Source organism: Aythya fuligula, chromosome 2, assembly GCF_009819795.1.
Source record: "Aythya fuligula isolate bAytFul2 chromosome 2, bAytFul2.pri, whole genome shotgun sequence".
Lineage (NCBI taxonomy): Eukaryota > Metazoa > Chordata > Aves > Anseriformes > Anatidae > Aythya > Aythya fuligula.
The window spans coordinates 88,652,659-88,670,244 of record NC_045560.1 but is presented as its reverse complement, the minus strand read 5'-3'; the positions used below and the strand labels follow the sequence as shown (position 1 = coordinate 88,670,244).

The window sequence follows — 17,586 nt, the reverse complement described above, 5'->3', positions numbered from 1 at the left end:
ACCATGACAGATAAGATGCATTTTCCATCATCAAAAAGAAGAAGCTGGTAGGAGACGTGGAAGATTATAAATGTATGCAATTCAGCAGAACTTTGACATAATCTGTTTCTTAATGCACAGTCATAGGTAGGCTCATGTACTGTCTGAGTTATTGCCAGCACATGAAGTCAACATAATGAAAATCCATAGTGCTCACAAAATCTGAACTATATAATTTAATTAGACTAGGCATTGCTTACAGTGATGTCAGCTGAGCCTAAGAGTTGCAATTTTTCAACTGTGTAAAAAGGCATATAATATATAAAAGGAAATCAGAACTTGAAAATAATCTGGGTCTTGAAGGTAACAGTTTCACTCTAAACTATAAACAATTAAGGAAGGAGGAGACCCCGAGTTTTGTAATTTCCTGTTATTCAACTAGACTAAAAGTTATTATTACTTATAGCCGAGGACTGGACTTGGGAATCGCAGAACATAAAATCAGTTTCTCCTGAGTAAACTGTAAAAAAATAATAATGTACAATAGCCTAGTCATAGCGTAGAGCAAGGTGTAGTACATTTTTTACAGGTGAAAATAATTCCACCCATTTCTGTAATAGTTAAAATTGATGGCATTATAAGAAATAACTTTGCTTTGAATGAGCACTCCTTATCTCATTTCAATTAAAAATGGAGAATTGGAAGAGTGAACTTTGCATATCTATGTAAACCTGTCATTTGTTAAATGTAACTATATATTTAATATATAACTATAATGGGTTTACCTGACAAGGTTTTGGTAGCAAGGGAGCTGCGGAGGTGGACTCTGTGATAAGAATCCAGCAGCTGCCCCACGTTAGATAAGGGCCAGTTTCAGCTGGCTCCAAAGTGACTCACTGCTGGCCAGCTTTGAGATAATAAGCGAGGTTGTTTGCACCTCTGTGAGAGCAGATTTAAGAAAGGGTGAAAAAGATTGCTGGGACAGTGAGAAGTGAGAACCAGCCCTGCAGGAGAGTGCAGCTGGAAGGCAGGAGGTGCTCCAGGCTTTGGAGCAGCAGTAATTGTTGAGTGATCTCCCTGTCCTAATCTTAGCCCTTGAGCCCTTTCCATCCTGTTTTCCCCCTTTTTCTTTGAGGAGGGAGAGAGAGTGGTTGTGATGGAGTTCAGCTGCCCAGCTGGGTAAAGCCACCACAGTAACTTTCACAGATTTTTTTTTTCTGGTCTATGAAAGTTAGCTGTGGTGAAAGTGCCAGTTTTACCAGAGTCATACTGTTAATTATTTGTAATTTAATAAATGACAATGGTGGTAGAGTTACAAAGATAATAACAAAGAAATCAGAACATGGAAACAGCAAGAGAATGATGATTAATCTCCCTTTCTTATTAGTATACTGTCTATTAAGGGATAATTTAATTTCTGTACATAGTTTATGGAATTGCAAGAGTAGTGGAAATATATGTAAGACACATATACGTGTATATTAAGAAAATAACAATCCACTCCTGAATTCAAATATATTTGTTTGGTGAACATTTGTCTGAATATGATTTGGATTCTCAAAGAGAATTCTCTGTGTATTATTTTTACCTACTTTATTTTTTGCACTGTCATAACCAGCAACAAAAATAGGAAAAGGTGGTATTAGAAAATAAAATAAATGTCTTGCTAGCATTTGAAATGCTACTGGTATTGCTCATAATCAGCAGTAGTAGGCAAATAACTCTTTCAGAGAGAAGAAATAATGACATGCTTCTTAATATTTTTCTTAAAAGGGGCTCTGGGAAATTTTGCTGCGATATGCTGTCAGGGATTAACTTGTATTTAACTATCATCTTGGAAGACAATTCTTAAGTCTGTCAAGCCAAATGATCTATGTGCTGGCTTGATTCACTTCTCTTATCAACCTTTTTCTGTTCCACTTTTCTCTAAAGGCATATTGTAATGATCATTAAAAGTTTTATGAAATGTTAGAATTTATGGCCACATTGTTCAAAGTTGAAGTGCAACAGACATACAAAAAGAATTGTTGATGAAGTAACAATACAAGTTTAGTTTTAAGTCTCTTAAGATCTCATTTTTCTAAAAGTGCTTTTTTTTTTGATGCCACAGGTGACGACAATGGCTTAACAGAGTTCGAATAATCATTACACAGGAACATAGCAAAACATCTGCCTCAAGAAATTCTATTCCATCCTGTCATTATTATGGAAAGCTGTACTTCAGCCCTCTTCAACCTTCCCCCCTTCATCCCCCCCCCCCCCAAAAAAAAAAAAAAAAAAAAAAAGGCTTCTAAAAAGGCTTCTACTTATGTCTGTGAGCCACCTGCATGTACATCTGTGTGGAAAATGTTGCTCATAATGGTCATCATTACCAATTGTTCTTATGTTTTTCCATTCACAAGGACTTCATGTTGAACTGTCTTCTCTTTCTGTTTTCATTGCATGCAAATGTTTTGCTTGCTATTACTAAAGGGAACAGTGACTACATCTGCCATATGATTAGTGTTGTTCCACATGGTGTCTGGAATCTACACATTTTAATGACCTTAACTGGTTATTGAGTGTTGGTTGTTGTTGTTTTTATTCATTTATTTGTCAGGCAGCAGAATTAGAGCTCTGGATTAATATTAAAAATACCTTGGATTAATATTAAAAATACCCTTCATCTTGGAGTTGAATGTCCTGTAATCCTGTTTTTCATCTCTGACTGACCATCATCATCAGTGCCTTTATGTTTTCAACTACTGTGCCTGAAGCTGGGTAGGTTGCAGAGGAGATTGATTGATTCTGTGTAGTTTCAAGCAGTATAACACTGCATTGTGAGCTCTGTTATCTCATATTTTACTGTGTGATGGTTAGACTCAGTGCTGCCTTTAGATTCATAGGTAGGGTCTGAGTTTAATAACTATTTAAGTTCTCAAGATACTCTTGAGAACTCAAGATTATCAGGTGAAATGAAAGATTCTCAGGTGAAATCTTAAGATCTCAAGATTCTCAGGTGAAATGGCACTTTCTTTAAATTAAAGAGAAGGAGCTGATGAGGTGGCTGTGAAAATCTTATTGAAAACACATATTCCTCCTTAGAGACATGAATACAATTTAAAAGAAGTCTTTTGATGCCTCTGCAGTCCATCTAGTGTTGAAACTGCAGTTTTTTGATGTCTTTTAGGGCATCCTAACACTACTTTTTACTTTTTTTTTTTTTTTTTTTTTTTTTTTTTTTTTTTAACCACATATTTGAGGACTTTGCACTTAGAAGGAAAAAATCTCACTGTTACCCCAAGTCTTACAGTGAATTCAGACCTTCCCATATTTTGTCTCACAGCCCTTTGTGTCTGAAGCAATGGTAGGGGGGAACCAACACCGAGCAATGTGCTGAAACTTGAAACATCACAATTGGAATTATAGAATGGGCTTCACACTGCAGCTGAAAAATGCAATCACAAAAAAATCAGACAGGTTAATGTGTTGCTAGAACTAGAAAATTGAGAGACAAAGGAAAAATATCTATGCATGTAAAAGAAGGAAAGGGAAGTACCCTAAGAAGCTGGCAGAGTCAGCAGAGAAAGAAGCCAAGAAAAACGGATGCTAGATCTAAATATCAATTCTGGAAAGGCTGAATTACTTATTCAGCAGCCATACATTGACTGCTGATAATAAACAACATGGGTATAATACTGTTGTCTGCTTGGTGAAGAGTTTTTGCACAGTCAGACTTAAATTATTCAGAGAGGTCAAAAATGGCTGTGAAATCAACTGTCTATTTTTTCTTCATACAGATACTGTAATGATCCAGATGTCTGCCCTTCAACAAATCACTGAGCTTCTCTGGGCTATCAACATAGCTTTCAAAACACATTTGACAACTTTTTTTTACACGTTGCTCTCTGACACTCTGTAATATATGTATGCATCCAAATATATTTTAAAGGTATTTGTAACATCCATTATCCTAATCTCTTTGATAATTTTTGCCAGAATGATAACAGATAAAAATTAATGTAAAAAATATGGGTTAGAATAATCAACGTTGTTTCCCTTAATCATATACCATTTACAGTTGATTGAAAAAGTTGACACTGATATCACGTGGCATTAGTTCATGACCAGAGTTTTCCCAGTCATCTTTAACATTTGACTTCTCTGTTAATTTTTGTGAAAGCCTAGAAGGTAGAATGAAGAGACCTTGAGAGTCATTGAGTTCATTCCTCTACTCCAGTACAAAATGATTTATACAACAATCTTTCTGAAGACTGTCTAATCTGCTCCTAAAAGTGTCTAAGAGTAACATTTGGTAAGTCAGTGCTAAAAGGAAAAGAATGCTCTGTAGATAGAGTGCTTTGAGCTAATGGAGTTGTGAAGATAAATTAAAGACTGAGAAAAGCCTTGACCACATACTGCAACTGTGTTCACAGAACCATTTCTAGTCTAGCTGTAGATAGACATGTAGATAGATACAGAAATAAACAATAAATTTAGAGCAGTTAATGGATAAGTTCTGTAATGTCATAGCATTGCACAAAGCAGAGAGAAACAAATTGTTTTCTGTAAATTGTCTAAATGTTCTTTTTTTTTTAAAAAAAAAAAAGTAGTGTTTTTACTCTGTTAGAATTTGAAATATTGAAAAAATTTAAGAAACTGATATTTTAGCATTATTTTATGTATAAGCTTTATTTATTTATTTATTTTAAGATTTTTTTTTAAGATGGTGAACATCATTGAGTTTTGTTAATAGTATGCTGCTATTACAACTGATTTGTATTATTCCCCAATTAGAAATTATAAAGTTATTATGAAATTCTGAGTTTCCATAATATATGGAAATGCAGCTCGTGCTTTCAATGAAGATGAATTTTATACAATTACACAGGTATTACATTGAATGACCGAGGGCTAGGAATTCATTTAGTATTAAATAAATATCTAATTATTCTGATCTTCAAATTACAGTGATGTTGATGGAAACAAGCTATCCCTGCCACTCTAATGTTGAAAGCTGTGTTAGTTTTGGAATCTGTGCCATTCTTGCCAGTGAGTTAGTATTTTCAGAGTTACCATAAGGCAGTTTCTTAACACCATAACCATCATAACCATTTTTTAACCTTAAAGCAGTAAGAATGTTATTTTATGAGCAATGTTGACTTTTAAACAACAATCTGTTTAATAAATAGCAAACCATAAAAAATAAAATTTCAAATAAAATGAAAGTTTTTGACTATTTATGATTTTTATATATATATATATATTAACTTTGTTGCTCTTTGCAATAGTAAAGGCAGACCCAAACATTAATTTAGCTACTTAGATTGTGTACATTTGACAATTTATTCATGCATTTTGATCTTTCCTGTTTTAAGCTACTGAGAAGATGTTGCAGAATAACTAGGTAGTTATCATGTAGTTGTGTCAGTAGTATCAGGTAGTGTCATGGTTTTCACTGGGATAAAGTTAATTTTCTTCACAGAGGTTCACATAATGCTGTGTTTTGGATTTTCGTTGAAAGTAGGGGTGATAACATAGTGATGTTTTTAGTTGTGGCAGAGTAGTGCTTCTCTTGCTGCCCTGATAGTGAGGAGGCTGCGGGTGCAGAAGACGTTTGGAGCGGATACAGCCAAGACAGCTAACCCAGACTGACTATACAGTTCGTGATCTTATTCAATGAAAAGCTTTGTGGTGTTACATCAGCCTGCCAAGATATAGGAAAAATATTACATAGAGGAAAAAATTGCCATGTGAGAAATTAACTTGAGAGATTGATAGACTTGCACGGTTACATTAAAAAAAAAAAATAAATAATAAAAATAAATAAATAAATTGATGGAATTACTATTGCTTCCCTGTCCATAAAAATTTAAGATTAAGACTGTGTCCACTAAAGCAGCTTAATCAGATTGCCATTGTTAAGCAAATTCTTGGTTTATCTTGTATCCACATGCAAAATTTTCTAGAATCCATTTGAGACCAAAATCTTGGCCTAGTACATAGATAGGTGTATATAACTATCAAGAGTTAAGTGTTGGACAAGAATATCCTTTAAGAAGGATATCTTAGTCTTTTTTATTTTATTTTATTTTATTTTATTTTATTTTATTTTATTTTATTTTATTTTATTTTATTTTATTTTATTTTATTTTATTTTTTATTTTCAACCTGTAGAAATTTTCTGTTGATTGGCAAATCTTTAAAATATAAAATATAAACAAAATATAAATAATGAAATTAAAGTGAATATAAAACAAAATCCTTAAGAAGCTGAGAGTGGTAGAAATAACAGGGGTAGAAAACCTTGTCAGATCAGACAGGTAGAAGGAAATATGGTTGCTCTAAGACTAAAAGTTTGTGTTGATGCATCAAAAATACAATAATTGAATAAATTTCCATTTCAAAACTCAGAGCAATAGAAGGGAAGTTTTCAGACTATACAAGAATAAACTTAGTACTAGTGCAGAGTAGTTACTCATAATTTCCAAAGTTAATACAAATGGTTTCGAGCATTCATCTACAGTTTCACTTGAAGACATCAGTGGGTGAAATCACTTAGAGAACTTAATAATTTTAATACCAGTTCAGGCTCAACTCAAGACCAAGATGCATGGTGTATCTGTCTGCTGTGTGCAGCATCCAGAAGAAACTGACATGGAAGAAGACAGAACAAGTTTATAACCCTTCTACCTAATGCTACTTTCAGCCTTCACTTACTTTCACTTCAAAAGTCTGACTCTACATGTGTCTATATATTTTTAACCCACAATGGCTTTCTCTTCCATAAACTTTTTAAGTCTCCCACTCAACCTATGAACTTTTAGGATCCACATCAGTTTTGGCAAGGTCTTTGCATTTGATCTTGTTTGGTTTGAAACTCATTCCTGCACTAAAATAAATAAATAAATAAATATTAAAAAAAAAAAAAGAAAAGAAAAAAAAATAAAAAAGTGAACAATTTCAATCTTTCAAACCATTTTCTATTATGCCACTTAACATTTTATTTTTCTCCTATTGAACTTCTTCTGAAATTTCTCTTTTCCACAAAGGAAAGCTACAAATGACTTTTATAGTTCAGTAAAAAGAAATCACACATTGATGCATGGAGATAAAAATACACTTAGAAATTGTTAGAAGGTTGTCTCCTATGTGAGTAAATTTAAAGTACATTTAATTGGATGGTGTAATTACTAATTTAACATACACCAAAATAACTTGAGATGTGACATGTTTACAGGGATTTAAACAACTCAATATACTTAGGTTGAGTTTCCTAGTAGCATGTAGAGTTTTATGTCTTAATTTCTCTCCTTTTTGTCATGCAGAATTTAGCAAGTGATGAAGACAGCATTCTCTTTACATCTGTCTTCCTTTTGCACATTTCATAGCTTAACAAGAACTACAGCACTGGGTCAAGTAAAGATCTCAGGACATAAACAGTAGTTGTCAATCTAATTAACCCCATATTTTGTTTTTCATTTTAATTCTGTACCAAACCATTTGTAATAGGTTTATTGCTATGATATTTTTCCCTATCTTCTACTTCATTTTCCCTTCTCTGCACAACTATCAATCTTATTATTCATTTCTTTTTTATTTGTTTTTACTCTTGGCTGTATTAGGCCATTTTAGTCATTTCCCTCATGCCATTATTTTCACTGCTCAGAATGGATCTGAAGAAAAGTTGAACCTCATGATACAGCAGTATGGGAGGCAACTCACAATGTCTGCCATTTGACACTAAAATATCACCATCAGAACAATTTATAAGAAGAGAATTTAACACTGAAAAAACCCTCTTAGCAGCTAAAAAAAATCTCTCTTCTCATTTCTGAAGTCCCTTGCCTAACAGAGGAAAAATTGTGGTCCATGTATATAAGCACTCAAAGATGTGAGAATTTGTGTTTTCAAGACTAAATTCTAAATGTAACTAGTTTCCTATTTCTTTTAAGTGCCTTTTCTCAGCTAGTAGTATTTTAGAGGGCTAAGAAGCTGTTTAAGTTGGTCACTGTATTATTTGAAATACTTGAAATATCATTCATCTTTCTCAGATCTTTCCTCTTCTGATAACAATTATTAGAGGTATGGTGTTATATGCTATATTTATAAAACATATCATATAACGTATTGATTGACATATATTGTCATATATTGTCAATGATATTGTTATATCGTATAATGTCATATAAAGATATAACATATTGATTCCCTCCCTGATAAAAAGTTCAGCCCCACATGATGTTGGAGCTCCCTTCTATCCAAATCTTAGTCCTTGAAAGTCTTCTAGGCAATTCTAATACTATTAGTCTCTCATTTTTAAAAGGCAGTGCCTTAAGCAAAAGTCGTCTTAATTTCTCTCTCTGACTTTACAGTGTTTCTCATCTCAACTTCCCATGCCAAGCAGCCTTACACATTTCCATTTTGGAACATTTGTAGTCAAGAGACACATAAAAAGCTTCTTCTTCACTTCTCATTTTATTCCCAAAAGAGACATAGCGAACTGCAATAAAAAATAAATACATTAATAAATAAATATTCAGAGTACCCAATAACAAATCATACTGAAAAAAAGCAACACAGAAGGAAAAGAAAAAGAAACATCGTTCTTATCAAGTCAGTGATGAGCAGTGATAAGAGAACCACTAGCTCCCTTGAAGTAGTCAACCCAGTGCATAGCAAGAATTTCTGGATGAATGTTATTGAATGCATCTGTGATTGTTGTTTATGATGTCTGCATTTGATATATGATCAATTTGTTGACCAATCTCTATTAGCTATGTCTTTTTTTTTTTTTTTTTCCATTTTAACATCAGAAACTCTTGAGAAATTTTAGAGACATTGTAGCATGATAAAGAGGAGAGTTTTTCCAAAGTAGTTGTAACTGAACTGAAGAAAACAAGAAAGCAAAACCTAAGAGATTTTCTAATTGTGTGGCTTAGAGATGAATGGTTCTAAACTCTTATATCAATAAAAGCTGTTTCCTGTTCTTCGGCTGCTGGTAGGATAGGGATTAGATCAACTAGAGATCTGACTTGAATGCAAAATCCTGAACCACTTAAACATTGACTAGATTTTGGGTTTTGCTCTAACCTGGAATGAACCAGACATGAAGACATAGTTCAGAAAGTGTTTCACACATAACTTATGGCTTTGAGTTACCTACCTCTGAGATCTAACCCTGCACTCAAGGACATTTACCAAAAACGTAACCAAAAAAGTTTTTGTTGAAATTAAATAAAAGTCAGTCCTGTGTCATCCCATGCATTCTGTAACTGAGAATTTGTGAGAAAACTGAAAGTTTTTCTTTTTAATTATTTTTTTTTCTCACTTCTCTTTTCCAGAACAACAAGGAGAGCTGTGAATCCAGCCACTTGCTCACTCCCCCTGATTGGTGGAATGGGGGCAAAGCTAGGAAGTACAGGAATGAGAAAGCTTGAGATTCAAGACAGAGACAAGAAGATCACTTACCAATTACCGTTGCGGGTAAAACAGAGTTGATTAGGGGAAAATTAAATTACTGACAATAAAAATTAATGTGTAATTACTGATATGGGTATTGGGAAGAAAAGGAAAGAAAAAAAAAAAAAAGAACAAACATTTACAGACTTAGGGAAAACAGGTTTCTTTCAATTTTTCCCAGTTTCAACTTCACTCCAACTCCTTTCTCCTTGTTATTGCTGCAGGTCACATTCAGTCCTTTCAATGATAGACTAACAGTATCTTCTGGTGGAGATTTACTGTCAGTACACAACAGTTTTACTCTGTCACTCCTTACTTCTCACTCTTTTCCTCTGCTGCAGTGTGGGGTCTACATGATAGCAGGGATATATCTGCTCTGTAATGGAGCACCTCCTCCTCTTCTGACCTTGGTGTTTCCCTGGTTGTTTCTCATTTTTCTGTTCACTCCTCCTTTTTCTTAACAGCATGTTCTGACCTTTCTTAATAACATGAACTGACCATTGCAAAAGATCAAGTTTGAGACCAGCTAAGGAATCTGAAAGTGCATAAGTCCATGGGACCATGAGATACATCTGCAGGTCCTGTGGAAACTGGTAGATGTAGTTGCTAAGTCACTATTCCTCATATCTGAAAAGTCATGGAGAAGTCAGTAAAGTTCCCACTGACTGGAAGATACATAGAAAAATTCAAGGTGAAACTGGACAGTGGTAGATGTAATAGAGATTAAAAACTAAAGTCTACAGAAACAGCAGAAAAGTCTTATGAACAAGCTTTTATGAGTGAATCTAAATCTTTACATGTTTCAGAACTGAAGCTAACAGCTGGTAAGGAATGAAATAATCATTAGGCACACTATTGAATGAACATACTGTTCCATGCGATTTATTTTGCCTATCTCTGAAAAACATGTAGGTATGACTGCTACTGAACACAGAATAAGGAACTAGCTGGAATCCACTGAATGATGAAGAAATTAAGACATTAAGACATGGATATTTCATAGGTTTTGAACTGTCAGCAGGAATATGGCAAAATTTCTCAACAGTAAAGTCTTTTTTCAAAATTTTCAATTTTTTACATGATGGTTCCTACAACCCAAGAAAATCTTTTAAAGGTAAATGTGAAAAACAAGATTATCATCATAACCTTTTCTGCAGTACATTCTAAGCTCCAAAAGGAAGAATTTGATGATTTTTGAAATTAAAATAATAATAAACAATGCATTATGCGGTTCATATTGGGAAGAAAGGTAGGTATGCTGACTGCTTCAAGATGTCACAAGTAGATTGTTAGCACTAGCACTCTGAAGCAGTGTAATTGAAAATTTCAAATGTTAAATTCATAAGATACTGTAATGAAGTTGATTGATAGTTTTATTTTGATCTGGTTGAAAGTGCAAACAATTGTCACATGCGAAAAAAACGTGGAAGTGACATTTCTCTCATCACACATAAAGACATTGGTCCATATGGCTAACTACACAGTCTATCTAGGAAAAGAATACCTTGTATTAACCTTAAGTCTCATAGCATCACTACTCAGCCCATATTTTAAGAGAAATTTTTAAGAAAAAATCTAGTTTTAATCTTAATGCAGTCAAAACAATCTTGTTACTAATTCTCTTGATCAGAAGAGAAAGGATCATATATGAAAATGGGGGAATGTAGAAATTAATATATCAAGACTAAATAAAGATTGATTGACAGATAAATTATCATCACTACCAGCTCATCTCTTCCTTTTCTTCCTTTCAGGAAGGATGGAAACATGGAAACACATTTTTTGCCTTTTGGTAACCCAAGCTGCTAATCCTTTTTTTTTTTTTTTTTTTTTTTTTCTCCCCTTCATTTTCAATTTTCTTTTCATGGATGTCTTGCAAGGGAATGTATAAATATGATATGCTCAATTATTAATCATGTATCATTCAAGCCTGGCAAGCAGCTTGAGAAATAAAAATGCATAAAAGACTTAGAATTAAGTCCCACTTCAGGAGTTTTACCTAAAAATAGCTGGTTCCTGTATCAGCCACATCCTGTTGACTGTATAACTGAAGTACCAGGCTGGAATTCTAAGTAATCACAAATCATAATGAACACTCACATTAAATAATAAATAAATAAATAATGATAATGATAATATTATTATTAATAATAATAAACGAGTTAAAGTAACCCTACCTGAAATCAGCTGCCCTGCTGCACAGGTATAAAGAGCAAAAAAGTGTGCTGTCTGTTGAACATGCTTGCCAAGTCATGCAGTGATAGAATTTGTTTGCCTAGATTACAAAGGAGTGACATTGCGAAAAACACAGAGCAAAGCTTTAAATCACAGTCTGGTTTTGGGTGGTCATCTTGAATAGACCTAATTAGAATTTATTAAGATGCTGTTTCTGTATTGTAAAAGATCAAGACTTCATCAACATGTAGCCCAGGAAGCCAACTGTAACCTGGACTGTATCAAAAGAAGCAGGATCAGCAAGCTGAGGGAGGTGATTTGATAAGAATGGTAAAAGGGCTGGAACAACTTGCAACTCTCAACAGGCTAAGAGAATTGGGGTTGTTCATCATGGAGAAGAGAATACTCTGGGGAGACCTTATAGAAGCCTTCCAATACCTAAAGGGGGCCTGCAGAAAAGCTGGGGGTTCTGTTTTGGGTCTTAAGGTCTTTTGTTTTTGTATTTGGGTCTTTGGGTCTTTTGTTCTGGATTTTTGTTTTGGGTCTTTGTTGGGGGGTATAGTGGTAGGACAAGGGTTTTAAACTAAAAGAGGGTAGATTTAGATAAAATGTAAGGAAGAAATTCTTTACTCTGAGGGTGGTGAGACAGATTACCCAGAGAAGTTGTGGATGTCCCCTCCCTGGAAGTGTTTAAGGGCAGGTAGGATGGGGCATTGGGCCTTTGATCTAGTGGGAAGTGACCCTGCCCATGGCAGGGGGTTTGGAACTAGATGATCTTTAAGGTCGCTTCCAATCCAAACCATTCTATGATTCTATGATTCTGTGATTCTATGATTCTATGAGCATGTTTTCTCAGAGGTACCACAGACATGATGGGCTCAGCTTTGTCCAGTGGGGACAAAGAGCTGTCTGGAACTAGTTGTGATTGGCATGGGACAACCCTCTGCCTGTTGCCACATCCCCCTTTGCAGCCCCCATGCTACCAAGCCCCATTTACACCCAGTCTGAGAGCTAGGGAAGCAAAGACTTCTTTAAGAAGATGCTCCTTATGAAAAAGATATAAGGGAAATATATATATATATATATATATATATATATATATATAAATAAATAAATAAAAGGTATTCATATAATTATTTCTTAAATTACTGTGGCTTCAGCCATCCCAGCTCCATACTGAAGTAGGTCTCCAACTCACGTCTGCATTCAGGTACCAGTGCTGTCAGTGATAATGAACCAAAATCTGAACTTAGCATTCCTCAGCTGCACACAGCAGAAACATGTGGTGTCATTTTATTATATTCAGAGTTTAATATGTAATTTGCTTCATATATGTCAAAATATATTCTATTTGTTTACCCATTAACCACTACAAGTGTGGTGTGTTGTGTTTTTTTTTTTTGTTCTTGTCACATTGGACACCAGTCTTTCTCTGGAATGAATACAGTTAGTACAATAACAAACCTTTCTGGTAGTAGTTTTTGTTTTTTTGAGAACTTGCTTCTATAGTGATTCTTCCAAACCTCTACACATGGTAGTATAAGTGTTGTTGAAAGACCCCTCTCCAGTGGATGAAACATGGATGGAGAGAAGAAATTACTGGCACATTCATCCTGCCTCCTACAGTTTGTGTACTTCCATTGGCATAGCTTCATCTACACAATAAGCTTTGTGTTCTGGTTCATCAGCAGACCTGATGCCAGCTGTTGAAAGATGTTTCTCTGAAATTTCCCAATGCCATTTTATTCTTTTGGATGACCAGAGATAGTCATGACTGTTTTATAACATTTCTGTGACTCCACTTGTTTGCTACCACCCTACAGCTAGTAAGTTGTATCTGGGGTGCATTTGGTGTGTATCAGGCACAGCATTGCTGGCCAGTTGAGGGAAGTGATTGTCCCGCTCTGTTCTGCTCTGGTGTGGCCTGACCTCAATTATTGTGTGCAATTCTTGGTGCCACATTATAAGAAGGACATAAAACAGTGTGCAATGGAGGACTACAAAGATAGTAAAAGGCCTAGAGGGCAAGACATGGGAAGTATGACTGAAGTCACTTGGTTTGTTCAGCACAGAGAAGAGTAGACTGAGGAGAGACCTCATCATGACCTATACCTTCCTCATGAGGGAGACTGGATAGGCAAGCACTGATCTCTCCTCTGGTGACCAGCAATAGAACCTGGGGGAATGGCATGGAACTGCATCAGGGGAGGTTTAGGTTGGATATCAGGAAAAGGTTCTTCACTGAGAGGGTGCCCAGGCACTCCCTAGGAACAGGATCGCTGGTCATGGCAGCAAGTCTGCCAGAGTTCAAGAAGCATTTGGACAATGCTCTCAGACATATGGTTTGATTTTTGGTTGATCCTGTGTGGAGCCAGGAGTTGGATTCGCTGATCCTTGTAAGTCCCTTCCAATTCAGGATATTCTATGACTCTGTGATTCTATTCCATGAAGCTGGAGTCCTCAAAGCTAAACAGGTAAAGCAGATTGTGCATTTGCTTCTCATCAACTTCAGTAATCTTCTATGGCTTAGCAGCTTAACTTGCTGAAATTGAACACTGAATAGAGAAAGCCATGATAAAATGAGGACAAATAGAACATTTTGGAATCTTCACAGCGGGGATGTTTCAAGCACAACCTCTGTTGTGGCATATGTGATGGCAAATACTTCTGAACACTGGCTCAGATAAGACTTCCATATAACAAACCCATCATACAGAATAAGATTGTTGTTGCCTTTTCCTAAGGAAATATTTTATTTGTGCAGTATGAAAGATATAGGTCTGTTGATAAGATATAGTCTGATGAAGAAGGAAAAGTACCTAATTGAAAAGGAAAAAATAAAAATAAATAAAAAAACACTCTATATGTGTTTCAAGGATATACATTGATATGTTAATTACTGATTAGTAGGAAAAGTGTGAAGAAAACATAAGTTATCCATCTGCTTCATCCATCCAAGAGAAAAAGAACTGGTATCATTGACAGGAGTCTCAATAATTTTGTGTGTTCTTAATCATACTAAATAACATTTAATTTACTGAATGACAAGCAGCTGTAAGGTTGCTATTGTTCAAAACCAATGAATAATAATAGAGTAGAAATTCCCAGATGCCTTCTTAAATTATATGATGGTAAAACAGTGACTTCTTTAATGTATCTGGTAGAAGAGTTTGTTTTACTACTCAGTATACTTGATAATTTATGTTTCATATTGAGTAAGAATTCTTGGAACAAAAATAATTTGTTTCTCTTTGTTTATTTATACTCTATTTAAATGCTGACATAGCTTTTGAAACTGAAAAAAATAAAGCTTGGCTGTAAGCTTCAGGTGGAATTGTATTCTCCAAGTCCATCTGTGGGAGTAATTGATGAAGAGACTGTGGTGTTTGTTTTTTCTGTACTTCCATATTTGAAGTTTGAGTCACAAACATAATAAATGAGGGAGTCTCCTGAGTATTTTTTATTTTTTTTTTTAATATTCTTTATTTTTCAGTATTCTATCTTGTATTTGTCCTGTGGGATGGGAATCTTAGAAAGGGGACATTTCTAGTTAGACACATCCCATCCAGTGTCTGGAACAGCCTATGTCTAACAGCTCATTCTGTGATATGGGATGAGGCCTCTTATATGTACCAAGCATCTAAGATGTCTAATCCAGACAATGCCAAATAATCCTACCCACTTTGCGTATACTCAGTAGGTCCTGTGGTTTGCAGGACTGTCAGCATTATTGCACACATTATTTGTGCTGTATAGTATGTCCTTTCAGAAATTATTTCCTTTCTGGATCCAGAACATATACTGGAAAGTTAAAAGACAGCACCAGTATCATTCCAACAGTTTTTTCCCACTGCCTCCTCCATCACTCATATCTGATTAGAATGAACTCCAGACCAGTTTTTCCGATGTTTTGTTTTGTTTTGTTTTCCATTAAGACAAGCAGTTCTTGAAACTTACATAGATGCAGAACACTATTAGGTCACTTCTTAAATCTTTTTTTTGTTATCTTGTGTGCTAAGAACTTCTAAAAAACAAAGCGAAACAAACAAACAAACAAACAAAAAAAAAAACACAACAAACCTCAAAACAATAATTTATCATACTTATGCAAATATGTAAGCATTCTCTTACTTTTTTAAACAAAATTTGCTTAAATGTTATAAGATTTTTTCTAATAAAAACTAAAAACATTATTTTTTTAACTATAGGCAATTACTGTTTTGTTACATATATATTCATCACCTTATTGCCCTCAAGACTGAAAATCAGGATTTCTGCAGTGATGCTGGAAGGGAAACAGTCTCTTCTGGGTTGTCATTGTCTGTTTGCAAAAGGTAGACAAAAGACATTCCTGTTCAAAGCCCTAATTACAAATCTGTCTTTCTCTGTCTGATACTATACAGTTGGTCTATGTATTATGATGGGCCTGCACTGTCAAGAGTGATCAGATGAAAGAGCAGTAGTAGTTATGGAAGAAATACTTTTGCATTTTGCTAGATAAATTGCTATTAATTTCATTGTGTGTTTTACTTTATTATAAAGTTGTCCTATGAACATAATTTTTAACAGTAGTGTTTTAGTTTAGCTGTTCCCATTAAGACACTTCATTGCTGACTTGTAAGAAAATGGAAGGAATTCTCCCTCCTGTTTTCTGTCTCTTACAATGGAACCCAATTAATTACTAGGTGAATCCTAGGATCCACATTTTCACTTCTTTTTTGTCTGTACTTAGACCCCAAGAGTTGATGCCATATCTGTACAAATGTAATGTGTACCTGATTCATCAAAGAAAAGGGACGTTGAGGTAGTTTGGTAAATATGTTAACATTTATTTTTTAATGTGTGAATTCGTCCTTCTAGGTAATAATCACACAGAATCACAGAATTTCTAGGTTGGAAGAGACCTCAAGGTCATCGAGTCCAACCTCTGACCTGACACTAACAAGTCCTCCACTAAACCATATCACTAAGCTCTACATCTAAGCGGCATTTAAAGACCTCCAGGGATGGTGACTCCACCACTTCCCTGGGCAGCCCGTTCCAATGCCTAAAAACCCTTTCAGTAAAGAAGTTCTTCCTAACATCCACCCTAAAACTCCCCCGGCCCAAATGCACAGGGAAGTACATTGTGTACAAGTAATGTTTTTGAATTCAATGAACTGAAAGTTTATTGTGGGTTTTGTAGGTTATATGAAAATTTGGCTTTATTATTATTAATTATTATTATTATTATTATTATTATTATTATTATTATTATTATTATTATAGCTGTTGATGATCAGATGGGTCTGTTAAATCATTTGGTACTGGAAATCAGTACCAAAATCAGCAGCAACTAACGTAAATTTCTATCAGAAGTAACAAAAGTAATCATCTCCTCCTTCCAATATTACATACACTGATTTCATATAGAATATACCTAAGTGCTTAAAAATCTAAAAGCCATATAACTTAAAAGGTCATAGTTATAAAAGTCTTTTTTAATAAGAAATATTTGAGACTTTGCTTCTTCAAAGATTTATATGAAATAGTTTATTTTAAGCAGCTAGTTCTCAAAAACAATTTTCTCTCTTGTTTTTCAAGTTCATTCACAGTATATAAGTAGAGGAAATAAATTAATATTCTATTATGCACATTTCGGCTTCCTTATGAGCTGTAACTGTAAATAGTCTGTGCACATAAGACCTCTTTCTATGCCATTATGTTAAAGTAAAGGAGCATTTAAATGAATGGAAATTTCATTGGCTCCCATCTGAGGGTCTTCTGTACTATCAGCATGATACAGTTGGGATTCAAATCCATACTATTGGACTGAGAGAGTGGGGAGCAACAAAACTTTAAAGGAATTGTCCACCAAAAGCCATTTTGATCAAAATGTTTGACATATTTTGAATCTTTGTTTTATGATATTCTTCCAGACTTGTTTATAGCTTTATTTGTTGCCATTTCTTGTGACTTTTATAATAGTGTGGAAAAATATACTGAGCTGCA

The 17,586-nt window shown here is 34.6% G+C and overlaps 1 protein-coding gene across 2 annotated transcripts in view; it reads right to left on the bottom strand.

Moving 5' to 3' along the window:
* Window positions 1-17,586, bottom strand: part of VSTM2A (V-set and transmembrane domain containing 2A) — an 83,880-nt gene that overhangs the window by 35,579 nt on the left and 30,715 nt on the right. Inside the window, exon 6 of one of the 2 annotated variants that reach the window (XM_032182624.1) lies at window positions 8,168-8,461. The exons of the other annotated variant lie outside the window; for it this stretch is intronic. Coding sequence (XP_032038515.1) covers window positions 8,340-8,461 — 122 coding nt within the window. The 3' untranslated portion in view covers window positions 8,168-8,339. Of the gene's footprint in view, window positions 1-8,167; window positions 8,462-17,586 lie in introns of those variants that run through there. 2 annotated transcript variants of the gene reach the window in all.